The sequence below is a fragment of the Panicum virgatum genome, chromosome 9K (assembly GCF_016808335.1).
Source record: "Panicum virgatum strain AP13 chromosome 9K, P.virgatum_v5, whole genome shotgun sequence".
In the NCBI taxonomy this organism is placed as follows: domain Eukaryota; kingdom Viridiplantae; phylum Streptophyta; class Magnoliopsida; order Poales; family Poaceae; genus Panicum; species Panicum virgatum.
Genome location: NC_053144.1, coordinates 57,547,059 through 57,574,230, shown reverse-complemented (window position 1 = coordinate 57,574,230; position 27,172 = coordinate 57,547,059). Strand labels below are relative to the sequence as shown.

Sequence of the window (27,172 nt, the reverse complement as noted above, 5' to 3'; positions counted from 1 at the left end):
CTATGACTTTTGTCTGTAAAACTGATTACCCGTTAAAATGTTCTGCTTTCTTTAAAAAGCTAGACCAGTGGCCTTTTGCCTAAAAATTGTTGCCAAAATTGAATTGTGTGAGGAATCAGATTGATCATGTGAAACAAACACCATCCTAGACCGAAACATAATTACTCCTGGGCAGTGCGCCCGTCGCTGTTTTTCTTCCTCGTCGTCGGAGAGGAGATCAAACATCTGGAATGGAATTATAAAAAGGAAGAAGCTGGAATGGGGAAGAATTTGCGTAATATAAATGTAAACAAATCTAAGGGTGTCCTATGTGAATGTACCATTGTCCTAGTCCAGGACGCACATGAAAACTGACCACTTCTTCTAGGGGGTTTTCTAAAAAGTCTCCCGCATCGATTCTAGCCGTTGAATATCGATCTGATGGCTGCCGTTGCTTGGTAACAACCGAAGCACCCTGAGAGCCCATTAACACCCGAGAATGAGATGTTGGATGTTCTCCCATCTCTCTCTCTCTCTCCTCTTTGCTTGCGGCGACGCCTGGGAGAGCGCCGCCGCCATTCGCCGGGTCGTCGCCCACGGCGAGCACCACCAGGTACGCCCGCCCCCCTTCTGTTACCTTCCTGCCGTCGAAACCGAACGCTCCAAACCCTAATGCAAGCCATTTGTAATCGGATTCGGATCTGACCCAGTTAAGAATATTGGCATGATACCTACCAACTTCGAGTTTTTGCAAAAATTGAGACAGCTCCGGTTTTGCTGATAATGGTTTGAATTGTAATCTTGTTTGTGACCCGTATGAGTTGCCTGTGCTGTTGCTGTTTCTCATTGTATTTCCAGGAAATGGAACGATTCTTTTTCTGTACCATTATCATTGATGCATGCCATGTGATGGTTCTGCAGTTGATCTTCTGGCTGGAAAATCGCGTTGACGGTGGCGGAGTAGGGGTTCTACCATCGGCAGCTTCATCTCAAGGAGCAGAGTTCTTACATGATCCCTTTAAACCGGAGGGCAAGCCTGCCTAGGGCTGGTAGATCTCAATGCCCTTTGTCTCGGTTATTACTGTTGCTTTAGATATATCTAATGACATGTCCTCTTAACCCCAAGGTCCCTTAAAGCATGTGTGCCCGCCACCACTGGCCTTTTTTTATGTTTTGGTCGACCATCCAATTCATGTCCCATGAAGGAAACTGATTTTTTTTAGTGCTCCACTCGAAAAGCTGCCCTTTTTTTGCCTTGCAATGGGATTCACTTGGTGTGCAAGCACATGCTAGCTTTCAAAGGTGCTATTTACGCGTACCGATGAGTGGAACTGTGGTTTTCTATGGCAAGTAGTATCTTTTCTGATCGTATTTTTGTTCATGGAGTGCTTCTGTGCAAAAGTTCCTTTCTGTGATTCAAAACGATGTATTTCTTCTGCCGGAAGTAATGCTTATTATGTGCATATTAAGATTTCAGTTGTGAGAAAGGCAGGCAAGTTGACTAAAGCTATTAGGTGCAATATTTCAATCAAAGTCAGTAGGATGTGTATATGGATTTGGTCGACACATCTTTAAGCAAACAGCAGCCACTTTGCTAGGATCACATTCCAAGTCACAGGCAGAGTATGCTTACTGCATGTTCTGAATAACAGGCAGAATTATTTGTGCATCTATCTATCTATCTATCTGATCTTGAGTGTGCTTCATTTATAATGATTAAATGTATGACTGGTCCCTTTATATGTTTCTCTAGGGATGGAGTACTTCGATGCAAGGCGGAAGCCTCATAATGTTGGGAAAATCATTGCAGCTATGGTCCTCACAAGTCTCTGTATATTTGTTCTGAAGCAATCTCCTGGTTTTGGTGGCAATAGTGTGGTAAGATGTCCATGGCTCCATGTTTCTCTTCACCTTTTCCCTCCTATCATATTCCTTTTGATAAAACTTTCCAAGACACCTTCTACTCATGTTTCATATCATAAATTAAAAATCAATTAATCTTCATGTAGTTAGTAACGTTGTAACCTCTTCTGAGACTCTCCCTCCTTTTGTTTTCTTGCAATGCACTTCATCGACTAAAATATTTTAGTTTGGATAAATTGTAAAAGATGCAGCAAAGCATAGCCCTTTATTTGTGTCGTCAATATACACTTGGGTAATAATAAGAACAGAAAGTGAGAGTATTATCCTACTTGTTTCCCCCTTGTATCTTTGTACCCTCTTGTGGTAGTGAAAACAAGCAGATGATGAAAGTGACATCCCTCAAGCCGATAGTCTTTGTTATTGCAGTGTCTTTTACATTAGGCCATGTTCCAGCTTGATCTGTCATATATACATCAACATCAACAAAGCCTTTTAATCCCAAGCAAGTTGGGGTAGGCTAGAGTTGAAACCCAACAAAGACCATTATTCATGGTTCTGGCACGAGAATCGCGGCTTTCCAAGCACTCCTATCCAAGAACAAATCTCTAGGTATACTCCAGTCTTTCAAGTCTCTTCTAATTGTTTCTTCCCATGTCAACTTCGGCCGGCCCCTGCCTCTCCTCATATTACCGTCGTGCTTTAGGATACCACTATGCACTGGTGCCTCTGGCGGTCTCCGTTGGATATGTCCAAACCATCTCAGCCAGTGTTGGATAAGTTTTTCTTCAATTGGTGCTATCCCTAGCCTATCTCGTATATCATCATTTCGAACTCGATTCATCCTTGTATGCCCACAAATCCAACGCAACATGCGCATTTCTGCAACACTTAATTGTTGGACGTGCCGCTTTTTTGTAGGCCAACATTCTGCACCATACAACATTGCCGGTCTAATCGCCGTTCTATAAAACTTACCTTTTAACTCCTGAGGTAACTTCTTGTCACAAAGGACGCCAGATGCTTGACGCTACTTCATCCATCCCGCTTTGATTCTATGACTAACATCCTCATCAATATCTCCATCTCTCTGTAGCATCGATCCCAAATATCGAAAGGTATTCCTCTTGGGCACTACTTGGCCTTCCAAACTAAGATCTCCCTTCTCATGAGTGGCGCCGAAGTCACACCTCATATACTCAGTTTTAGTCCTGCTAAGTCTAAAACCTTTGGACTCTAGCGTTTGCCGCCACAACTCCAGCCTCCTATTCACTTCCGCACGGCTTTCATCAACTAACACGACATCATCAGCGAAAAGCATACACCAAGGAATATCACCTTGTATGTCTCTTGTGACCTCATCCATCACTAGGGCAAAAAGATACGGGCTCAAAGCTGATCCTTGATGTAGTCCTACCTTAATCGGAAAGTCATCTGTGTCACCATCACTTGTTCGGACCCTAGTCATTACATTATTGTACATGTCCTTAATGAGGGCCACATACTTTGTTGGGACTTTATGCCTATCCAAAGCCCACCACATCACATTACGTGGTATCTTGTCATAAGTCTTCTCCAAGTCAATGAAAACCATGTGTAGGTCCTTCTTCTGCTCTCTATACCGCTCCATGACATGTCTTATTAGGAAAATTACTTCTATGGTTGACCTTCCAGGCATGAAACCAAACTGGTTCATAGTGACCCGCGTCATCCCTCTCAAACGATGCTCAATAACTCTCCCATAGCTTCATAGTATGGCTCATCAACTTAATTCCCCGGTAGTTAGTGCAGCTTTGTATATCCCCTTTGTTCTTGTAGATCGGCACCAATATACTCCTCCACTCTTCAGGCATCTTGTTCGACCGAAAAATACGGTTGAAAAGTTTTGTTAGCCAAACTATAGCTATATCACCTAGGCACCTCCACACCTCGACTGGAATACCATCAGGGCCTGTCGCCTTACCTCCTTTCATCCTTTTCAACGCCTCTTTGACCTCAGATTCTTGAATCCTCCTCACAAAGCGCCTGTTGGTGTCATCAAAAGAGTCGTCCAGCTGAAAAGTTGTATTCTCATTATCCCCGTTATACAGTCTGTCAAAATACTCTTGCCATCTAAGTCTGATTTCATCCTCCTTCACCAAGAGCTGATCCATATCGTCCTTAATGCACTTAACCTGGCTGAAGTCCCTCGTCTTTCTCTCACGCACCCTCGCCATCCTATAGATGTCCTTCTCTCCTTCCTTTGTATTCAGTCGTTGGTACATATCCTCATAAGCCCGACCCTTCGCCTCACTCACAGCTCGCTTTGCGATCTTCTTTGCCACCTTGTACTTCTCTATATTATCTGCACTCCTATCAAGAAACAAACGCTTATAACACTGAGTGACATCATGATAATTGCTGTTTTCAGCCATGAGATGACACTTTTGTTTTGTGATACCCAAGCAACTTGGACAGATAATGCTGATTTGTAGTTCTGTATACAAAACTTGGATAGATCTGAAAAAACTTCAGTTTGCAACTGTAAAGCTGACTGTGGTGTGTATATTCCTGCAGTTTTCTCGCCATGAACCTGGTGTTACCCACGTCTTAGTAACAGGAGGAGCTGGTTATATTGGATCACATGCCTCTTTAAGGCTCTTAAAGGATAACTATCGAGTTACCATTGTGGTACAAGGCTTTCTTTGTACTGAGTGTGTGAATTTGTTTGTTCTTTTAATCTTTTCTGCTGATGCACGCTTTGGTTCATCTTGTAGGATAATCTCTCTAGAGGAAACATGGGAGCAGTAAAGGTTCTGCAGGAGTTATTTCCGCAGCCTGGGAGGCTACAATTCATCTTTGCTGATCTGGGGGACCAGAAATCTGTATCCTCATTTATTTTATGCTTATGCTTCTTCTGCTTATGGAGTTACATCCAAAGTCTTGTTTTTCACTTAACTGGCTCCCAGGTCAACAAGATATTTGCTGAAAATGCATTTGATGCTGTGATGCACTTTGCGGCTGTTGCTTATGTGGGTGAGAGCACACTGGAACCCCTTAGGTAAGTCTGTAGTCGTTACCTTGGTGACAGTTTGACACTTATATTGGGATCGTAGATCATCTTATTTTATTCGCTTGAAACATGCATTGCCAGGGAAAATAGTATTAATATTCCCTTGTGCTGGCCATCATGTTGATCTGTTTCCTTAGCTCTCATGACCTCTCTCTTAAACTGCCTTTAGTGGACTAGATAATGTAAGTTTTTAAACAATTTATTTTGCATCCATTGATGGCACACTGTAATATTATTGGCATGGTCATCCACCTACTATCATGAGGTATTTTTTACAAATGTAATGATCAATTTTTAAATATCTTTAACTTGTCTAATGTTTCTAATAGCCTCAACAACTTAACAGGTACTATCACAATATTACATCAAACACCTTACTGATTTTGGAGGCTATGACATCTCATGGAGTCAAGACCCTTATCTACTCCAGTACATGTGCTACCTATGGTGAACCAGAGAAGATGCCTATTACAGAAGCCACGCCTCAGGTAGTTATGTTGACAACTTGAGATAGCTTTTAATAATACAATGTTTTGTGTCATGGTGTCATTTAGTCAGCTTATTGCTGAAACAAACAAATTTAGGCTTCTATGTAAATGTTGCATTCTTTTCTCCATTTTTTTAATGATTTGGGTATTTAACTTTGCAAACAGACATGATGTTGTTATATTACTTATTGATTTATCCTCACCTTGGCCCAGTTCCCTATTAATCCATATGGAAAAGCTAAGAAAATGGCAGAGGACATCATATTAGATTTCTCGAAGTCGAAGGGAGCCGATATGGCTGTCATGATTTTAAGGTAATTTTTCCTCCAGCTGCATAGCTTAGGGCCTTGAATTTCGGAACACTTCTGCTCATAAATTGATTATTTTTTATGAACATTCATAAATTGGTCTGAATCGAAATTTCGGCTTCTGCACCAGATATTTCAATGTTATTGGATCTGACCCTGAGGGAAGATTAGGTGAAGCTCCCAGGCCAGAACTACGAGAGCATGGTCGGATATCTGGGGCATGCTTTGATGCAGCATTAGGAGTCATTTCAGGATTAAAGGTATCTTTTTCTTGTACTATGTCTGTAGCAGTATCTGTGAAACAAACCATAATTCAGTCTACTACTGCATGTCAAGCTGCGCATGCTTTGCCAAATTTATTAGCACTTCATTGCGGAAGTGTACTGTAAGATGGAATTGAGACATGCATGATCCTTCTGTAGGTTAAAGGAACAGATTATCCTACAGCTGATGGAACCTGCATAAGAGACTACATTGATGTCACAGATCTAGTTGACGCTCATGTGAAAGCACTCAACAAGGCAGAACCTAGAAAAGTTGGCATTTATAATGTTGGAACCGGAAGAGGTTTGACAAGACAAGATTTCTTTATTTATTTGAGTGTTATTAGTATTTGCTCATATATGGACAGTTGCACCCAGCACAGATTTTAATAAATATGTTGCTTAACTACATGGTAACGTGACATAGTTGGACCTACAAATAGTTAATCTGGGACAACATTTCTTTACACAAAAATCCTCATAAAATATCAATTGTAATTTGTTAAAAAAACTGATGAGTGACCAAAGAATTCCTGAAGACACTTGATGTGTTTCGTGTGCTGTCAGCACCACTTTGCTCTGATGATTGCATGTCTTCTTTTCAGGCTGCTCGGTTAATGAGTTTGTGGATGCCTGCAAGAAGGCAACTGGGGTTGACATCAAAGTTGAGTACCTCAACAGAAGGCCAGGAGACTATGCAGAAGTATACAGCGACCCAACAAAGATCAACAAGGAGCTCAACTGGACGGCTCAATACACGGACCTCAAGCAGAGCCTGTCAGTTGCATGGAGGTGGCAAAAGTCGCATCCACATGGCTATGGGACAAACTAAATGTAGCTTGCTGATCAATAATTTCACTGAATCGTTGATACATATTGATTCTTTAGTTAGTGGTATAAGATCTTGCTGAATTACTCCTCTCAAAATCACTCGTATTCTTCTCACCCTCTTTCTTTTCTTTTTCTTTTTCTTTTTCTTTTCAAAGGTTGGTTTTGGCTAGCAAAGACAAACAATCATTTGGGTATGCTGGAAATCCTGGAAGCATTCCTGTAAGAGCAAAATACATTGTTTCTGACACGAAATGTTGGTTAAAAAAAATGTACATTTCTTCAGCCACTCCAAGCTGCAAGGCTGTTTGACTGAATTGAGTTACGAAAAACCTGAGGTGTTGTGATTGCTAGAAATGTGCTCTGTGCTTTTTGCACTGTGCTTTGATGAAAAATGCAATTTAGAGATATACAGGGGAAGATGGATGTGCAACAAATTTTCCCACGGTGCAGCTTCTTGTGCTATGGATTTTTTTGTATCTTGTGAGTTGTGACGCAGGCATGCAGCTTTATGTGCTACGCATGGCTGAGGACCTGAGGTAGGCATGAGGTTGTTAACAAGGTCAATTACTCGAGCGCATGCCCAGCTGATCTGCCATGAATGAGGTTGGAAGCTGGTTTGAGGTTTGTGGTCTACATTTATGTTAGGGTACCCTTTATGTTATGTTGGAAGGTATATTAGCAAACAATCTGTTTGTATCCTGGCATGTAAAAAAGAGGCACAAATCTTTCATGCGACTCTTGCTTGGTTGTACCTCTAGCCTGGCTCAATTTGCTTCGGACTAAAGTCTAAAATGCTGAAACTATGCGCTATTGGCGGTGGTCGTGGTTGATATTTCCTTCATGCAAAAAAAATCATAATGCTGTAGTGGAGCATGAACTCATGAGTAACCAAATTAATGGTCCCATATTTTTACCCCCAAAGATGGAAATGGTGCCACACAAATCAACAACCTTTAAATCCTTGCGGAACTGCTCCGGAATTATGTATAGGCTGCCTGATCCCTGTTTATTCTGTTCGCCTTTAACTAAAATGGCTGTTGCCATTTCACAAATGTTAATAAAAAAAACCTGTCTGAGTGGACCCAATCCCAACCAGGTCCCACCTCTGGTCTTGGTCACTGACGCACTTCTCTCCAACCAAGCTGGGGACTCCATGCCCTGAACCTGACATCCGACAGTGAAATGCTGCCGGTTGGTTTGGTGAGCAGTGGCTTTAGTCTCCATTCTTTGCCTTTTTGGTAGGAGTTAATACAAGATGTTGGATTAGGTCTTTTCGTGATTGGTCGTGTTGGAATTCAGCAGGAACCAGGCACCAAACCAGACACATTGGGATGGAAGCAACTGGCATCATATTGATAGGATCATCGGATCAATGGGTGCGCACACCACCACCTCATCAACCCCCCCCCCCCCCCCCCCCCCCCCCCCCCCCCGGAAACTACCTGTTTTTTAGTTGTCGAGTCTTCCCATCAGTTAATTGGGCAGTGCTGGTACAAAAATGACAGAAGATAAAGATGACATAAGAGCAACTTTTGGTGTAGGATAAACATGAAGCAAAAGAGACTTTTATATATTCCCGTTCGGTAATAATGAAAATGGGGGTAACCTGAACCGGAAGAACTACTTGTATGTTCAGTACGAAGTGCATGTGTTAAAAAAAAATGCACGGTTGTACTTCAATTCATTTTAGGCCAAAGCTCTTGGAATAGGATTATCATGATCATGATCATGATCAATCTACTCCGGCCAGTCTGAATAAAAGGTGACTAGCAAGCTTAGTGGGTAAAGCTATGAACTAATTGTTTTGTGAAGCAAATTCGGTTCACTAAGATAGGTTCTGGAATGAACTGCATAAGCATAACCAATAACCCCCAAGACGTCAAGTGTGAAAATTGGAATGTTTGGATCATCCATGATATTGATTGAAATCTGTAACATTTACAGCCACTGCAATCTTCAGCTACTAATGCTCGAGTTGCAGATTCAGTAGCTTACCTTAAGTAAGGCACCTGCTTGCATCCATCATCCAAACATCATCCAAGAGCTCTCATCATTTCAGCCCAGCATTTCAGCTAAAGAAAGCATCCGAATATCAGAAAAGGTGCAATAAAAAGTATGAACCAAGTTGAAATTTAGTTTTATCAATTGTCAACTCAGATTTGGAAACAATTGATGCGAATTCCACAAGTATCTAAGATACGCTAATTCCACATCCAAATTAAGTTTTGAGAAAAACTATAAACTTGTGAAAATTTAATTTCAATTTGGTCCCTGCTTTTTATTATATTTTTGCTACTGTTTTGGATGTCTTCTTTGGCTGAAATGCTAGGCTAAAATATTGGGAACCTTGGATGATGAGTAGACAGTGGATGCAATTGATGAGGTAAGGCTCACGGTGACTTATTAAGGTATTGAATCCTCATCCACTAGGGGAATGGGGGTATCAGGTTTGTTGCAACTTTGAGAATTGTGGTACATTTTAGAACATCATTTTGCCTGTAGCAAATGCCACTCATATATATCCAAACACAAAATTGTTGTTTGGCTGAACGTAGAATATAATTTCTTTACTCCACGGCAAATGTACACACTCTCTTACACCCTCAAAAATTGAAACATGAATGAATCAGTTGTTGCATTCACATAGACCAAAATGTCGTGACACAACCATGTTCCCCCGAGTAAGAGTGTAGCCTCGACAGAGGATCCTATATCCGGGAAGCTTAATCTGGTCGTATAAGGTCCAGTTCATGGGCAAGTCTTTCTAGTGAACAGTAAAACCGCACGTGCCAAAAAGTACAGGCTCGGGAATCGGGAGTGCCTATTTGTGCGAGGCCTTGATTCACACTCCACCAGTTGAACCTAGTAAACCGTCTCAAAGGGCCATGGTAGGCAATGTTGAATAATTAGATAATTATCTGATTAAATTCTGAAATAAATAAATTATGAATATGTTTAACAGCCCTATCATACTAGTAGCAAGACGCAATAGAAACATGACTAAGAAACAAATCAAACAACAGTATATGTGCTGAGTCTTGGCCTTAGAGAAGACGAACGGCACTGACGGGACGATGACGGTCATACGAATGGAATGCAGCAGACGACGTCACAGGCGACGATACGCCGCAGCACTAGATTTGGACGGAGGACGAGCCGTGGCGAAGATCGTTGAGCAGTCGCGCCGAGCGCTTCTCAAAAATCTTATTCGCCCTCTCCCTGTGCAGAATTTCAAAGACAAAAGGTTCCGTAGACCTGCTCTCCCGTTCGCCGGTGCACGCTGACGCTCGGGATGGAGAAGACTATGGTGGCAACGCAACAGCGAGGGGAGGCAAAACTCTTAACTCGAGTTGATCTATCCTTTGGTGCAGCCTATGAGTTAAATATATAGGAGAGCCACATGGTATAACTATTTTTTATTTTTTATTTTCAAAAGCTATAACTGCACACACACGCATAAAAATGGTTTTCAAGCAAACTATTAAACTAAAGACTATTCCTTGAAAACCTGCATAAAATAATATAATAGCTTTGTGATCTGCTGAGTACCCATTGTTTGAGTACTCACTCTTGCTTTCTCCCTTTCTTTCCGCTCAAACAAGCTCTTTCTCTGCCAAAAGGCCACCATCAAGAACAAGGCCATGTCCAGCCCATCTCTATTTTTCTAAAAAAAAAAAGGTCCGGCCCATTTCAGGCACTAAGGCTAGCTCGGGCTTCTGGACCCTTTCCCATTAATTTTCATTCTGTACTAGGCCACCCATCCGCATCTCTCCCACACAGTCACACGTTTGACTAACACTTAAACTATCGCACAAGGTTCAATAACTATTTTCGTTTCGAAATAATTTTTTATTATTAGAATAACTAAAAATTATTTCAGAAAAAAAAATATTTTAAAACGAATTTGATTGAATTATACATGTGATCCGATTTGTTGAGCTAATTTAGATCAAAAACATAAAACCTAGAGCGGAATAGTGCGACAAGTCTGCTGGGATCACGTCTGCTGGCCCCAACAGCGCCCGCCATCTCCTCCATCCCATTCCGATCAAGAGCGAACCAAAGTTGGTCAAAAATTTAAAAAAAAAACGAGAGAAAGAGAGAACCAAAGTATTGTTACTTGACTTCCCAATCTCCAGACCACGTGCCATTGCCTTGTTTTATTAGTTTGTACTTTGTAGATGCGACCTCCATTTGCATAGTCATGTTCATGCTATTTCCGCTTCTCTTCCTTTTCCCCGAGCATATCACGGCCTTCATCAATGCAATCTTTTTTATGGCGGTACTTCCGCGAGGGGTTCTGTATGGCGGTGACCTCTTTGGTGTGGTGCGGTGGGCTTCTCTTCTGACTTCTACCAGCGAAAGAAGAGATCGAAGATCGTGTGTGCGTGACTTAAAAAGGAAGGAGACATGGTGGAGGAGTCACGATAGTCACTTAGCTTGCGGCGAACTGCGGCGGCCAGTCCTGCATGGCATCAGCTGGTTGGCATGGGACATCGTCAGTGATGACGGCGCTTGTAACGAGAGCTACTTGGCAGCCTTCTCCTTGGTTTTGTGGTGGTGCGGCATGGGGTTTTTAGTAGAGTCGAGTTGAGTTATACGGCCGTGTTGATATCCCAATTCAACCAATGTTTTGTTTGTCGTTGTACGCTTTGAATGTATTCTTCTTTTTTAATATAATTGGCAGCTCTCTTGCCAGATTCGTTAAAAAAAAGCAGCAATTGTCTTTTCTACTACCACTCAACAAGCACTCCCTGACCGTTTCCAGGATGAAAGTTGGCTCAAGTACTACTTTCACGACGCGTGTCATATATTGCCATGGACGGATGCATGCCAGGAGCGGATCTAGCTGGTGACTTATAATTATAATTGTATCGTCAGTTGTGGATGCGCTGAGAGCTGCCGTGTCCAAACCTTCGATTCTTCGTCATACTATGCAGGAACGTTTTCCTTTTGATGAGCAACAAAACTATATCGAATCCAGGTTCCATTATATGGAACCAACTACTATTTGAGCTCTTTAATTTTAACGCGGAATACCTAGGCCTGAGCCTGACAAGTCACAAGTGCGCGCGAGGTTGGACGGAAGTTGGTTCCAATTATCATGCCCACCAGCGCCGATCGCGGAGCCACGAACGTGAGCTCACGTCTCGGCCATGTCACGATGTCGACTAATAAATAAGCAGATATATAGAAAAAAAATACTATTAAAGCAAGTATCATGGTAGGCTATAATTCATCGGAGATCGCTGGATCGTCTTTGAGAATGTCTATTAAGAATCGATCAACTCGTGTATGTGAAGCCACCGGCACGTCCGATCCCTCGCGACCGGCAGCCGCGGCGTCGCGTGCCTACGACGTCAGCGTACCTGCACCCAGCAAAAACACACGCATTGGATTGGACGCGTTCTTCCGAGGCTTGCCGTCTTGCCGCACCGGGTCAACAAACCATGGAAGAACGGGTCCAATGCGGAAGGGGGCCTGAAAGCAACATGGTACTACGATTTTTCTGAAGATGAAAGGCAATTTGCCATATGGTATGGTAACAGACCGTGCGCGGAGCGGAGCCCGTCCGATTTGTTTCCAGGAAATGGCTCGATTTCTTACCAAGTCCGCGTCGCTTGCTCTGCATCACCATGGACCGACCCTGCCTGGACCGACCGATTCGCAAGCGCCCAGCCTCTCTTTTTTTTTTTCTTCTTCACAAAATCTTCACATGTCGCAAGCGCCGCAGCCCACGGGCCGGTCCCCAAGCCTGCCATAAAGAACGCCTCCGCGGCCAGGGTTAAATAAACCGACCGGTCCGGTCGAAGTGATGTGATCCGGTAGCGGTTTACCAGACCGGTTTGACCGGAAATCGGTGGAAACCGGTCAAATTCAAAATCGCATGTTCAACCGGTTTCGACAGGCTTACCGGCCGGTTTGACCGGTTTACCGGTCGGTTTAACTGGTAACCCGCCAAATTCAAATTTTTTTTCTTTTTTGGTTTAAATTCAAATGCCCGCAAAGTATAATAAATGAATATTTGTATAACATATTTTAGCCTAAATGGACCCTCCAACTCTCTTTTGTACTATTTTTATATTGTATTTGTATACTTTTGTATGTACATTTTTTTGTTTAACTTTAAATCCCCGCAAACTATACTAAATACATGAATTTTTAAGAAAATTTGACACCATTAGATTCGTCACACCTTGAAGTATTTTTAGAAAAATTTTAATTTTTTTAATTCAAAATTGAATTTTAAAATTGGGCCGGTTTGATACCAGCCCAAATTGAAACGGGCCGGACTGCCGGTCAAACGGGACCCGTTCCCACGAATTTGATTAACCATGTCCGCGGCACAAGCCTTCATCCGCCGCCGTCCCCGACCGTACACGCCAGAATCGGACGGTCCGCCGCCCCCCGCGCATCCTGCCCCACACCGCGGCGGAGCCGCTGCCCGGACCGGCGGGCCGAACCCTACCGTTTCCACCAGCCCCACCGTCTCTCCGCGTCCGCTGCGTCACTACCAGCTGGGCCCGGGCCCACGCGCCGCCGACCAATCAACGTCAACCCACGCTCCTCCTCCCCTCACCTGGACCCCGCCCTCCCCCGACGTCGTCTCCTTCTCCTCTCCGGCCGGCGTCGCTTTCCACGCCCTTTTGTTCAAACCCCGATCATTTTCCGCAATTTTTTTTGGGGGAAGTAATTGGATAAAACAGCAAGGAGGCGGAGGAAGCAGCTGCCAAGCTACGCACGCCGCTCCCCCAGTTCAAACCCACCAGGCCACCACCTCCTCCCCCCACCCCTTTGTCTCCCAGTCGCGACCCCCCCCCCCCCTCCCCCCAGCTGTGCACGCGCTTTCCGATCGCTTCATCTACCTCGCCACCCCGCTCCCGCCCAGCCCCAGCCCCCAATCGCCAGCCCACCGCGCGCGCGCTCTCCCGATCCAGCGATGGCTGCCTCCGCAGCTCCCCAGGCCGTGGTCCTCGGGCTCCTCCTGCTCGCGGGGCTCGCGGCGGCGCAGAGGGGGACGACGCCCGCGGCCGCCGCCCCCGCGCCCGACCCCGGCTGCAACGGCATCCAGCTCACCTACAACTTCCGGGACCGCACCAAGATCCGCCCGTTCGTCAGCGACAGGAGCAAGCAGCCCTACGCGTTCCGCGCCAACGCCACCGTGCTCAACTCCGGGACCCGCCCGCTCAAGTCGTGGGCGATACTCGTCGAGTTCGCCCACGGCGAGATCCTCGTCGGCGTCGACGGAGCCGTGCTCACGGGCGGCGGCGAGCTGCCGTACAACACCACGGAGGACGCCGGCAACGCCACCTCCTTCTCGGGGTACCCGCAGACGGACCTCCTCACGCCCATCGCCACCGCCGGCGACCTCTCGCAGATCCAGGCCTCCGTCGGCATCGTCGGCACGCTCTTCGCCGGGCCCGACCCGATCATGCTGCTCCCCACCAAGCTGTCGCTGGACAACCCGGATTACAAGTGCCCGGCGGCGAGAAACACCACCGACAAGATCCTGACCACGTGCTGCGTCCTCACGCCCGAGGCCGAGGCCAACGCCACGGTCATCGACGCCAACGCCACCTACCCGACCAAGAACTTCCTCCCGCGGGGCACCGGCGACCTCGTCATCACCTACGACGTGCTCCAGGCGTACCCCTCCAGCTACCTCGCGCTCGTCACGCTCGAGAACAACGCCAAGCTTGGCCGCCTCGACAACTGGCGGCTGTCGTGGGAGTGGCGGCGTGGCGAGTTCATCTACTCCATGAAGGGCGCTCACACGTCGGAGGTGGACACTTCCGGCTGCATCTATGGGCCGCAGGGGCAGTACTACCAGAGCCTTGATTTCTCTCAGGTGCTCAATTGCGACCGCAAGCCAGTGATCCTTGACCTGCCGCTGTCCCGGTACAATGACACCCAGATTGGGAAGATTGACAACTGCTGCAGGAATGGCACAATCCTGCCCAAGTCCATGGACGAGAAGCAGTCAAAATCGGCGTTCCAAATGCAGGTGTTCAAGATGCCACCGGACCTCAACCGGACCAAGCTGTTCCCCCCTGCCAATTTCAAGATCGCTGGCGCATCATCACTGAACCCAGACTATACCTGCGGCCAGCCAGTGCCAGTCAGCCCAACGTCATTCCCAGACCCAAGCGGGCTTGACTCGACGACTCTGGCTATGGCGACATGGCAGGTGGTGTGCAACATTACCAGAACTAAGGGGGCCAAGCCCAAGTGCTGTGTCACCTTCTCCGCATACTACAATGAGTCGGTGATACCCTGCAACACTTGCGCATGTGGGTGCCCTGCAAACAGGCGAGGGCCGACCTGCAGCACAACAGCGCAATCCATGCTCCTGCCACCGGAAGCGTTGCTTGTGCCGTTCGACAACCGCACACAGAAGGCAGTGGCGTGGGCTGAGCTGAAGCACTACAATGTGCCCCGCCCAATGCCTTGTGGTGATTTCTGCGGTGTGAGCATCAACTGGCACGTCTCAACAGACTACAACAAGGGCTGGAGTGCTCGGGTGACATTGTTCAACTGGGAGGATGTCGACATGGTCAATTGGTTTGCTGCCATTGTCATGGACAAGGCGTATGATGGCTTTGAGAAGGCGTACTCTTTCAATGCCACCGCGGTGGGCAAGAACACCATCTTCATGCAGGGTCTGGAGGGGCTCAATTACCTGGTGAAGCAGACTAACATGAGTGGAACGGACTACCTTGTACCCGGGAAGCAACAGTCAGTAATCTCATTCACAAAGAAGCTGACCCCTGGGATCGACGTGGTGGCTGGGGACGGCTTCCCATCAAAGGTCTTCTTCAATGGCGACGAATGCGCCATGCCGCAAAGGATTCCTATGAGCAGCGGATTCAGGACCCGTCTCAGCAGTGCCTTTGCTTTGGTGTTGGTGCTTGCTGCTTCAGCTTTCCTATTGCTTCAGCAATGATCCTCGGGCCTCTGATTCTTTTATTCTTTCAGGTGGTTTGATCGATGCCATTTGTAAGAAAGCCTTTTTGTTTCTGTTGATTTCTCAGCAGACCTTATTTAGCTGCTGTTTGTTAGTCAAATGGAGCAGCAATCGTGCAACATTATGAATACTTGGATAGTGAGGAAAAAGGAGGCGAGGACATGCATTTGTTGCGGCTTTGCAACATTGGTTTCCTCCCTCTGATGACATTTACATGTTTAAACCAGATGAGCGATCTGTACATCTCTGATGACATTGTGTCTCGTGTTTGGTCTGTCACACAGAATTTACCATTTCTCACTTTGACTGTTATAGAAACGTATTGGCTGATCATCTGATGGTGCTTTGATGCCTCTACCAGGATTTCTCATGCGGCTCTGTCTGCTATATATATAGTCCTAGTCCTAGCACGGCGTAGTTAACTCTTGGCAGAGGGCACGAGTGTACAATATGTTACTGTTTTATGTCCTGTCGAGAAGCAGGATGCTTCTCAGACGAGAGATAATATCCAATCAATATGAATGGTTCGTGCTTCTTCCATTCAAAATTCGAAACATCTTTGGCGGACGCTTGTTCGCTGAAGGGGGACCACTCCAGGGGTCACCACCACTCCACCAGGCTGCATTTCAAACTGTCCGCAGCTCGCCCATTTGCAACGTTCGTTTCTCGCTGTCAGGAAGGAAGAAGCTGGAGCACCAATGAAACCCTCTGCTTTCTTCAAAGTTGAAAGCGACTTGCTGTGATCGTTGCCTCTCCAGCTCTCCATTTGTAGGCTCAGTCGGATCACAAGACAAAGAACAGCCGTCTGCGCACTGGCTTTTGCCAGTCATCTCCTGATGACGTCGGGTCATGCCCAGTTTATACATTTGCTTTCGATCATCACCTACCTAGCCCATTTCCACCTCGGAGAGTCGGAGGCTCGGATTTGGTCAAGGCGCAGCGTGTATCATCTGCACACGTAACATATGGCGGCCGTCCACCTCTTGCCTGAGACAACATAACTGGCACGCACCATGCTGCATTTTCTTAGGCAGGCTGCTCCTGCGAGGTCATGGAAGCCAACAAACACCGTGTTATGGACAGACAGGCATCGTTGCTCGTTAGTCCCTGGGAGGCTACTAGACTACTGCGATTATTTTTAAGCAGATAGAAAAGAGCTGTTGGTGACAAGGAAAGCTGAAATGTTCAGACCTGAAGAATCATACTATAGCGCGAGAGCGTGTCTCCACGGCACGGCGTTTGTATTGGTACCAGTGGCGGATGCAAGATGAGAGCCAAGGGGGGGTTGAAACAATAGAGATGTTGATTTGTGTGAAGGTTTAATGGTGATTTGATGCTTTTGCTACAGTGTTTTACGTGTAATTATGGGAGCTTAGGGGGGGCTGGAGCCCCCCTAGCCCCCCTCCTGGATCCGCCGCTGATTGGTACCCATCAGGTTGTAGTAAAATACTAAAAATGCAGATCTTTTTGGGGACTGAAAACCTTCCAGAAATCATGGTGGCTTCCATTTCCAGCCCCCATTTTTCAAACTTGAGCCGTGCACCGAAGAATGATCTCAGCTCAGGATACCCCCCCCCCCCCCCGAAATTATATATAGTAGTTTTGGATTCAGGGATTTTTTTTTGAAAGGATTTGGATTCAGGGGCTATCATGCGACACAGCGACAGCATAGTACTCCCTCCGTTCCAAAATATAGGTAGCTTTGGCTTTTCTAGTTTCATAGTGTTTGCTATGCACCTAGATATAACATATGTCTAGGTACATAACAAAATATATGAATCTAGAAAAGTTAAAAAGATCTATATTTGGGAACGGAGGGAGTAGTACTAATAGGAAAGAAAGTTACTACTAGGTAATAAAAAAAAAGTAAATGTAAAACGTGCCTTGGTTCATGAAGGGCATGAGCATGGTCTTTCCAACCCTGCGATATCATTGCTGCAAGCGTAGCACCATTCAGTTGACTTTTTTCAGGACCTACTTTTCCAGAGCACATGCAGGTGCGAGATGGATCTGCGCTTTTGCCTACGGGCCTTCACGCGACATCACCACCGTTCACAGTTTGCGGTGAAGAACAGGTCGCTACGGACTCCTGACCGTGCCGAGTGATTGATCCGTTCCTCGTCTGACCGAGCACAAAAGGATGAAGTGCAAGATTTTACATCTGAACCTGATCCAGCAGACAAGTGTCCAGACATGTTAATGAGACTAAAACGGCCTCCAAACAAATGTGCTAGGCGAATTCTTCCATTACGGAGCTTCTGAAAGTACGCAGCTCTGAACTCTGATCTGTGATCGTATTGGAGACTGTTTGTTTCTGGGACTTGGAATTAATTGATTGATTGATCTCCTCAGTGTGAAGTAGTCAAAATGGGCCTATTCTTTCAGCAACTTTCGAGGAGGGGCCTAGCCCAGTGAGTGACAGGTCACCCAATGGGCTCGGTAAGCCCATCGCATAGCCCAGTGAGTGACAGGTCACCCAATGGGCTCGGTAAGCCCATCGCAAGAGCAAAAAAAAAGTAGGCCCAGATCTTTTTTTTTTTGGGAACAAGTAGGCCCAGATCTTGTCACGGGCCAACCGGCTCGATTCGCACACGTGCGCAGCAGGCCGGAGCCGCATCTGACATTCTGACCCCACCAAGCGGGGCCAAGGTCTGACGCCATCGAGCGAGCCGAACCAACCGTTTCAAAGCGAGCGCAAAACCAGACGCCCACTCTAGTCGTAATCACGCCGCCAGCAGGCACGCACATGCCGCTTGCGGAAACCAGACGCCCACTCCTCGCCCGCGGTGCGGTTGATCCGCCAACACCGGGCGCCCGCCCCTTCCGCTCCCGGCCTCCGGTTCCCGAACCCCCAGTACTCCTCCCTCCTCTCCGCTCGCCACACCCACCGCTCCTCCCCTCCACGCCTCCCACGCTCCCTCCCTCAAGCCTCGCCTTCGCATCCCCGCAAGGAATATACCTTCCGTGGCGTCCCCTGCTTCCTCCCCATCCTGTATTAGTGCGTCCCTGCCGCTCAGGCTCAGTTTGCCGGTCTCCCTGCGCTCTCTCGCCGTCGGTTTGGATCTTGGTCGCCTCGGCGGGTTCGCAGGTACCTTCTTTCATCTATGTTGGGACCCCATTGATGCGCTGCTTGGTTGTTTTTCGGCGGGGCATTTCGTCGAGCACCTGGGATGCGTGGCTCTCACTGCTGTTGAACTTTTGTTGTAGCAGCCATGTTTGCTAGAATTTTTATCTGGTTGCCTTTGTGTTCTGCACATATTATGGATGCTTATGTAATGTTTAGAGAGTTTTAGCCCCCCTGGTTCTACCGGGCCACATTTATTGGTGTCTTCTGCCCCCTACTTCTAGGGGCCCTCAGAGGAGTGTTGGTATACGCGTTAATTACACATGCTCATCAGATTGGTGAGTTGCTGAGCATGTGATCACTATAGATCGCAATATGTAAGATGCACGTAGAGGAGCAAGACAAGGACTAGGTGTGAAATGGTTTGGTCTAGCGTTGTCGATAGCTACCAGAAGTATCTCAAATCATCTCATGTTACAGAAGCACGATTAGTGGGCGTTGCTAATAAACAATCTCCATGAGATTCATGAGCGCAATGATGATAATTAGTTACCAGGAACCTGTGGCTGTTCCATGTGCAATATTCTTAATACTTTGTAGCTTTCATAATTTCGTGCAGAAGAATTGATAGACATTTTGTTCGTTCATTTCAGGATATAGTCAACGAGCATAGAGTTCATGTTGCCTGATTACCTTAGTTGGTGCTATGCGATTTAAGGTGCTGTCCAAACCATTCTGGATAAATTAGGTTGCAGGAGGACTTTAAAAACTAGCTGCCCATTGAAATTCAAAATTTTCTCTTGCGTTCTAGTGAACTCACTTCGGGAGCTTGTTTGCGCTATGTCTTACACGAACTGTTTGAAGAAACATCCCTATAGAATTGTCTTTCCATATGCCAACTCCATCCTCAGAGCTTCTTTAGAGAAAGGCTCCCCACAAAAGTCACTAAAGGACTATAGAACTTTGCTCCATTTCACTGCTTTCTGCCCTGATTACAGAACTTATGCTCTTCTTCTCAGAGCTTGTGCAAGATACTCAGACCTCTATGCTGCCATGGAAATCCATTGCCATCTTACTAAAGTTGGGTTGCTGTCTAATCAACATGTAACACCTCATCTGCTCAAGTTATATATTGCTCATGATCGCATGTTGGAAGCACGCGAACTATTTTGGTCAGTGCTGGAGTGGAGTACTGATCCCTTCCATGGCAACTTGATGCTTATGGGATTCCTGAAGAGTGGACAGCTAGATAAGGCATATCAGATTTTCAAGAGGATGCCTGTCAAGGATTTAGTCTCATGGAATTCAATGATTGCAGGTGCAGTAAGAAGCTCACACATGAAAGACGCAATGAATCTTTTTAGCAGGCTGGTCAGTTCAGGTCTTGTGCCTGATGGCTTCTCATTCTCCTCAGTTCTGTCAGCATGTGCTCGTGCTGGTGCTCGGCGATATGGGGTGTGGGTGCATCAACTGATGATAGAATTGGGGGTGGAAATGAATCATATCATTAGCTCAGCACTTGTTGACATGTATGCCAAATGTGGAAGAATTGAAGTGGCAACTGAGATATTCAATACAGTCAAGAGAAACCATATTTCTGTGTGGAATACAATGATTAGTGGCCTGGCAGCACATGGTCTTGGGTCCGACGTAGTGATTTTGTTCCGCAAGATGAAAAGTGAAGAAGTGGTTCCTGACGGGGTTACATTTGTTGCACTCTTGACAGCATGCAGCCACTGTGGCATGGTTGAAGAGGCTCGCCAATACTTCAAATCAATGACTACAGAGTATTCTATCACACCAGAGGTTGAACACTATGGTGCATTAGTGGATGCATTGTCACGAGCTGGATTACTGGATGAAGCATACAACTTGGTAAGGGCAATGAATGTAAAGCCTGATGCTGTGATATGGAGGGCTTTACTTAGCGCATGTCGCAGGTATCGCCAAACCAAACTAGTTGAGGTCACTGTTGAGCATATGGCATTCTATAGCAGTGGGGATTATACCCTTCTTTCAACCATCTACTCGTCAGCAAATAGATGGAATGATTCAGAGGAACTATGGAAACAGAGGAAACAAAAGAAAATTAGGAAGAGCAAAGGATTGAGTTGGGTTGAGTTAGGGGGAAGCACACATGAATTCAAAGCCGGTGATCGATCTCATCCTGATAGTGAGGATATATACCAAGTGCTGCATGGTTTATCTAAAAGGGCCAAAGTTGAAGGTTATGCTCCATTGACTGAACTAGTAACAAAAGATGTCTCAGAGGAGGAAAGAGAAGAAAACCTTACCTTCCACAGCGAGAAGTTGGCAGTGGCTTATAGTGTCCTTAAGACTGGTCCAGGGACAGAGATAATGGTGTCAAAGAATCTGCAGACTTGCAGTGACTGTCATGAATGGATGAAGATAATCTCAAAGGTACTTTGCCGTGTTATAATTATGAGAGATAGAATTCGATTTCACCGGTTTGAAAGCGGATGCTGCTCCTGCAAGGATTATTGGTGACCTTTTTTCGGAGCAATAGAGATGTGATCTAGTTAATACTAAATGAGCCTACAATGATCCAATCACTTTCATCACATCAAAGCTTTGGTGCTATTGCTGCATAGCAATGATAAAATCAAGATTTGGTTACCAGTTTAGCTGTTCGGCACATCTTCAAAGGGCTTGACGACAGACACATGCATATTGTACACTCCTACAATGCATTGAAATGAAGCAATGCAAGTGATTAGTTAGATCAAGATCAAAATCTTCTCTGCTTGGTTCGTGTTTTCTTAGTTATTCAGTGCTCTTATGGTTTCCAATGTGTGTCATGTAAAACTGTTTGCTGTCTTGTTTTGGACTTTTGGCTGATTGCTTGTGTTGATATGTGGTGCGATATATGTGATGGCTACCTCACTTATTTGGATGTTTCTCTTTCATTTCTCTTCCAGGATTAGTTATTGTTTTCCATCTAAAACTTATTGTTTGCTTATCATTTCAGGATTAACACTGAAGGGACATTTAATATTCAGTCAACTCGAGCTGTACTGAAGAATAGGAGTAGCAATACCTTTGATGCCCCCATCCATTCCATTCCTGCAATGTCCTTGTCTTCTATTTGCTGTGGGAACTTCCATCTACTAAAGAACTCCATAAGAAGCACTTGCGGTATCAAATTACTTAAATACCATAGCAGATCTATATATGAAACTTTATTCTCTATCAGAAGACATCAAAGTAGACCTCTTAGTACAACAGTACTAGCAAGAAGCACAAGAAAAGGGAGTAAGCAGTCATTTAGCAATAGCCGTCATTTGCATGGTGAATCAGTTGAATCATCGATTGAAGTGTTCAGGCAGTCAGAGCTTGAGCAGCTTAAATCGCTACATACCTACAATGTTGAGGAAAAGTTTTCTAGAGTCAAGACCGAATGGCCTGCAACTATCCTTGTTTTTGATATTGAAACTACTGGCTTCTCACGTCGTGAAGACAGAATTATTGAGTTCGCTGTTCGTGATCTTATGGGGGGGAAGAATAGCACTTTCCAGACACTCATAAATCCCGAGAAAGATGTGAAAAATACATATATTCATGGTATTAGCAACAGCATGCTCAGCAAGCCTGATGTTCCAAGGTATTTTCATGCTTTGTTATGCCAGATATGCTAGGTATCATTCTTACTTCACTAGCAGTAAAGTGTGTTCTGAAGTCCACTGTTGGGCTTGGGCACTAAATTAGGACTGAAATTGAGACTGCTTTCTCTACCCCCTGTATCCTTTGTTTATGTTATTCTTTGCATGCATCCTTTGTTTATATTTTTCTTTGCATGCATACATCTTCAAATGTGATTACTTTATTGTGATATTTTTGAATATGGTTCCCTGTGCCTTATGTTTACTTTTGGTACACGTGTTGATAACCATGAGATGAGGAAATAAGGCTGCTACATGATGTTCTGAAAATGCAGTAATTTGAAGAAAAAACCATATTCTGGGATCAATCTCCCATGTTTTACTTCCTAGAGGCAATTTTCTTTTATGCTTAAACTTAATTTATTATCTATAATATTTGAAAAATATGATGACCCTTATTATTTTTTATGCACTCCTTGATTTTTTTTTTAATAATCATGGATGTCTCATGTATGACTATGCAGATTTGGAGAGCTTATCCCCATTCTGCTACAATATGTTTGGAGTCGTCAAATGGATGGTAAACCAGTTCTGTGGATTGCTCATAATGGGCGCTCCTTTGATGTACCGTTTCTCATCTTTGAGTTCCGACGGTGTAAGGTAGAGATGCCTGGTGACTGGCTTTTTGTTGATACTCTTCCTATTGCAAGACAATTGGTTGATTCTGAGGGTATGCTCTCTTTTCAAGTTTACCATTTTCTTCGTAGACACACTGTTCCAAAGAGCTTTCTTTTTTAGTATAAATTAATGAGATACAGCAAATGTAACTAGCAAGCTAAATCTAGTTTTGCTATTCTAGCTGCTTCTGTTTGTACTATTATAGTTTTGTGATCTAAGTGCTAGTGTGATTCAGTAAGATGCATCCGATCATGTGTAAGAAAGTATTTGAACTTTTATCTCTGGATCCTGTTGTGTTTATTGCAGGAACAAGAAACATATTATATTACCATAGAGCAAGTGACTAAATGTTAAATCTCTCTTTCATATTTGGTTTGCAGGGTCAAAACTCAGCTCTGTGTCATTGGAGAAGCTGAGAGAACGCTACAAGATTCCCCTCACGGGGAGCGCGCACCGTGCCATGCAGGATGTGACAACCCTTTGTTATGTGCTTCAGAAGTTGACTTTTGAGCTGAAACTAACTGTTCCTCAGCTGCTGGAGAAGTCTTTCCGAGCATCAGATCTTCCGGCCACACGTCCTGAAAAATAACTGCCATCGGCCTTGCAGGGAAGGGAAGACCGCCTCAAAGCTCTAGATTGTTCAATTGTTGTATTATTAGCAGAGTTGTTATTTTGAGATCCCAACTCTGATTTCATTGATGCACCTTCTAACAACAGAATAAAGCCAGCCTGATTCTCACTGATTCATATCAGTGGTACAGTGATCAGTATTACTGATACTCTGCCTTTGTAGGCTTGTATACATTACTGAATATTAATTAATTCGACATACATTTACTTGATTGCAAAATTACTTTTGTGGCCTGCTCCTTGCCCAATCACGGAGAAATGTAATGCTCGAGTCTTGAAGGCTTCTGCGGGGTGTAAAGTGTGCTGGCCTACTGCGTTTTCAGACTTCCACTATTTCTGAGATACAGTTCTTACAGCATTAAAGGGAAGAGTCTATTATACCCTTGTTGAGCTCACTGCGTTGTGTCATTCTACGAATGCATTTTTCGGACATCACGCCTGTTTTGTACATATTCAACCATAAGTTAATCTTATGGTCATACAGGTAAAATCTGAGATTCAACCTATAGTTGTCTCGATGCTTTTTCTTTAGAAGAAATGAAGTTTCAGTTATTTACGAGTAAGAACAAACTGTTGTCTTGCAGGTTCACCAGAGGCCCGTTGTATCTGTAACAGGGAGAAGAAGAAGAAAAAAAGGTCGATTCTGCCCTCGGTTTTGGGAGGGCAGCGGTCTCTATATAAGCCGGGGCCAGTCAAACGCCAACTACCCTCTCTTCCCTCCAACTTCCCAAGTCCCAACCAAACGGCGACACCAAGGTTACCACCGCGACCTCCTCAAGCCTCATCGTCTTCCTCACGATTCGAACCCTAGCCTCATAACTCTGCTGCTCTTCCTTCGCAGCTTGGGCGCTCGAGCTCGAGTGGAGGCGATGGAGGGGGAGCTTGGGTTCCTCTCGCCCGCGAGGCCGTCGCGTGTCTCCTCCGAGCGCGGCGATGGTCGCGGCTTCGGATCGCCGACATGGTCCTCTCCGCTGGGGACGCTGCTCGAGTCGCCATCATCGCGCGTTTCCGAGGGCCGCGCCTGCGAGGACGGGGTCTCGGGCTTCAGCTCGCCGACATGGGGATCGCCACTGTTGAATCTGTTCAACACCCCCTCATCGGGCGTCTCCGATGACAGCCCTGTCGGTGACAACGGCTTCGGGTTCAACTCGCCGACATGGGGATCGCCGCTGGAGAGGCTGTTCAACTCGCCCTCATCGTGCGTCTCCGACAGCCGTGGTGGCGGCAACGGCTCCGGGTCCGGGATCAGCACGCCGAAGCAGGCGTCGCCACTGGGGATGCTGTTCAACTCTCCCTCATCGTGCTTCTCCGACAGCCGCGGCGGCGGCAACGGCTCCGGGTCCGTGTTCAGCACGCCGAAGCACGCGCCGCCGCTGGAGACGCTTCTCAACTCGCCCTCATCGTGCGTCTCCGACAGTCGCGGTGGCGGAAACAGCTCTTCGCTCAGGGTCTCGAAGGAGCTGGACAGCGAGGTGCAGAAGGCGGAGAGGCTCCTGCGGGCGATCACCGAGCGCTACAACAACTGCTTCCTCCGCCTGCGCAACGCCACGGCCGAGCTCGCCGACCTCCGCCGCGAGCGCATCCGCCTCGGCGCCGAGAACCTGCACCTCTCCCTCCTCCTCGAGGAGCACGTGGTCGCCGAGCAGAGCAATCAGGCGTCCGCGGTGCCTCTGACACCGCCGCTGAAGCCCGTGCAGGCTGAAGCAGCATCCGGATGCGCCCCGAAGAGCATCTCCATACGCTCGAAGAGCTTCATCTCGCCGAAGCAGCCACTGCGCGAGATCCAACCACAGCGCCTCCGTGTTCGCGCGTCCCCGGCGAAGGAGGTGAGACCCCAAATCTCACTATTCGATAGCCGCAATTTCACATCGCCTAAAACCTTGCCTGTTCAATGTTCCACTCGCTAGAATTTGCCCATAACAAATCACTGGCTCCTGAAATTTGGTAATAATCGGGAAGCAGTCTGTCTTACTATGCTGCAATTAAATGGGGGGGGGGGGGGGGGGACTCAACACTAAGCTTCCAAAATCACACGAGCTCTAGTAATTCTTTGTTGGCATCATCTGGCATTTACAACTGCATAATTGATCACGATATGTTGAATAGATTTAATTCAGAATAGTGTACTGAAAATTCGAAAGCACGCAGCTCGTGGTTACACAGGGCAGGCATTGCTGAATTCAACAAGTTGGAATTGCACCTCGAGTTTTTTACTCATGTTTTGCATCTGCCTATGCTGCAGCTGAATGTTATGGTTTGCTTGGTTTTGGTCAATCTGACTAAGCAGAATTTATCCCTAAAAAGCTGAAATAGCAGGTTCAGTTAAAATGGCCTTAATTCGTCATTTCATAACTTTTGGTTGCAAACTGATTAGCAGTCTCTGTTATAGCTGATAGGGCGTTGATTTGGCTTAATTTAGCAAACCAATTCATTCTGAACTCAACATTTGTTTTCACGGATTCTACGTTTGATGGTTACAAACTGATTAGCAGTCTCTGTTAGCTGATAGGGCGTTGATTCGGCTTAATTCGGCAAACCAATTCTGAACTCAATATTTTTTACACGGATTCTGTGTTTGACGGACCTCGTTACTGGGAATGACGATCGCAGGACACAGGTGGCAAGGAGAAGGATGACGGGGAGGTGGAGCTGGAGGCTTACGGACAGGGCGCCCTGAAGACGGAGCTGTGCAACAAGTGGGAGCGCGGCGCGTGCCCCTACGACGGGCGGTGCAGGTTCGCGCACGGCATGGAGGAGCTGCGCCCCGTGATCCGCCACCCCCGCTACAAGACCCTCGCGTGCCAGTTGTTCGCCGCCGCCTCCGGCTGCCCCTACGGCCACCGCTGCCACTTCCGCCACTCCCTGCCGTCCATTGCCGAGTCCTGCTAGGCCGCCGGCGACCGTCCGCCACCTGCTGCTGCCGCGTAAGCGCAATGCCTCTTCTATCCTGTCATTCATACTGCAAGCATTTTGTTGTTATGATCAAGTTCCGGAGCTGCTTCGCCTGACATTCATACTAGATCAGTTATAGCTTAAATAAAATTGCATCATGCTGCAAGCATTTTGTTGTTAGCTCAATAATATTGTAAAAATTGCCAAGTGTTGGGCCAGTGATGAGTTAGAGTTGATGGGCCAAATGGGCAGAGATTCGCCGACAAAAGAAGATGGGCCAAATTGGCCGTGTATGTCGGTCGTGTGATCGCTGACAAAAGAAGTGGCACGCGTTGTGTCATGGAATAGCCCATTGTAAGGCTTTGTATGTAGTTATTTTTTTGAAAAATATTTGTATATTGTTATTGGACGGGGACATTGCATCTTGTAAACCTGAATACTATTTTTTTGGGATTTTTCCTGTTGATATTTGTTCTGTAGCATTTCCTGATGTGAAGGGGAATACGAGATGCCGTGCCGGATGCTTCTGCTCCTCCCGTGTG

At 46.1% G+C, this 27,172-nt stretch overlaps 4 protein-coding genes across 6 annotated transcripts; all 4 read left to right on the top strand.

Moving 5' to 3' along the window:
• Positions 1-436: 436 nt before the first annotated feature.
• Positions 437-7,091, top strand: LOC120652659 (probable UDP-arabinose 4-epimerase 3). Of its 2 annotated transcripts, XM_039930536.1 has the most exons (11): positions 437-592; positions 901-1,028; positions 1,733-1,857; positions 4,396-4,509; positions 4,596-4,703; positions 4,788-4,879; positions 5,238-5,379; positions 5,593-5,693; positions 5,818-5,947; positions 6,110-6,254; positions 6,556-7,091. In XM_039930536.1, exons 2-11 carry the CDS (start codon positions 989-991, stop codon positions 6,780-6,782), a joined length of 1,224 nt encoding a protein of 407 aa, XP_039786470.1. In that variant the 5' UTR covers positions 437-592; positions 901-988; the 3' UTR covers positions 6,783-7,091. The 2 variants fall into 2 exon arrangements, with proteins under 2 accessions (XP_039786470.1, XP_039786471.1); XM_039930537.1 differs by lacking the exons at positions 437-592; positions 901-1,028 and adding an exon at positions 1,579-1,602.
• A 6,484-nt stretch (positions 7,092-13,575) lies between these two features.
• On the top strand, positions 13,576-16,064 carry LOC120652657 (COBRA-like protein 7). Its single transcript, XM_039930535.1, has one exon. It carries the CDS (start codon positions 13,722-13,724, stop codon positions 15,723-15,725), a length of 2,004 nt encoding a protein of 667 aa, XP_039786469.1. The 5' UTR covers positions 13,576-13,721; the 3' UTR covers positions 15,726-16,064.
• Positions 16,065-18,459: 2,395 nt separating this feature from the next.
• LOC120652655 (pentatricopeptide repeat-containing protein At5g50990-like) lies at positions 18,460-21,578 on the top strand. 2 transcript variants are annotated; one of them, XM_039930533.1, is made up of 2 exons: positions 18,460-18,834; positions 19,830-21,578. In XM_039930533.1, the coding sequence occupies exon 2, from the start codon at positions 19,864-19,866 to the stop codon at positions 21,316-21,318; it is 1,455 nt and encodes a 484-aa protein (XP_039786467.1). In that variant the 5' UTR covers positions 18,460-18,834; positions 19,830-19,863; the 3' UTR covers positions 21,319-21,578. The 2 variants fall into 2 exon arrangements, with proteins under 2 accessions (XP_039786467.1, XP_039786466.1); XM_039930532.1 differs by having other exon boundaries at positions 19,464-21,578.
• Positions 21,579-22,958: 1,380 nt separating this feature from the next.
• LOC120652656 (putative zinc finger CCCH domain-containing protein 21) lies at positions 22,959-27,093 on the top strand. Its single transcript, XM_039930534.1, has 5 exons — positions 22,959-23,160; positions 23,489-24,222; positions 24,323-24,494; positions 24,580-25,564; positions 26,349-27,093. Exons 4-5 carry the CDS (start codon positions 24,608-24,610, stop codon positions 26,625-26,627), a joined length of 1,236 nt encoding a protein of 411 aa, XP_039786468.1. The 5' UTR covers positions 22,959-23,160; positions 23,489-24,222; positions 24,323-24,494; positions 24,580-24,607; the 3' UTR covers positions 26,628-27,093.
• The last annotated feature ends 79 nt before the right edge of the window (positions 27,094-27,172 follow it).

Coding starts and splice junctions, on each gene's coding strand:
- LOC120652659 (XM_039930536.1), top strand. CDS start 989: ATGATCCCTTTAAACCGGAGGGCAAGCCTGCCTAGGGCTG. Junction 5,380..5,592: donor TTACAGAAGCCACGCCTCAG/GTAGTTATGTTG, acceptor ACCTTGGCCCAG/TTCCCTATTAATCCATATGG. Junction 5,948..6,109: donor GAGTCATTTCAGGATTAAAG/GTATCTTTTTCT, acceptor ATCCTTCTGTAG/GTTAAAGGAACAGATTATCC.
- LOC120652657 (XM_039930535.1), top strand. CDS start 13,722: ATGGCTGCCTCCGCAGCTCCCCAGGCCGTGGTCCTCGGGCTCCTCCTG.
- LOC120652655 (XM_039930532.1), top strand. CDS start 19,651: ATGTCTTACACGAACTGTTTGAAGAAACATCCCTATAGAATTGTCTTT.
- LOC120652656 (XM_039930534.1), top strand. CDS start 24,608: ATGGAGGGGGAGCTTGGGTTCCTCTCGCCCGCGAGGCCGTCGCGTGTC. Junction 25,565..26,348: donor GCGCGTCCCCGGCGAAGGAG/GTGAGACCCCAA, acceptor TGACGATCGCAG/GACACAGGTGGCAAGGAGAA.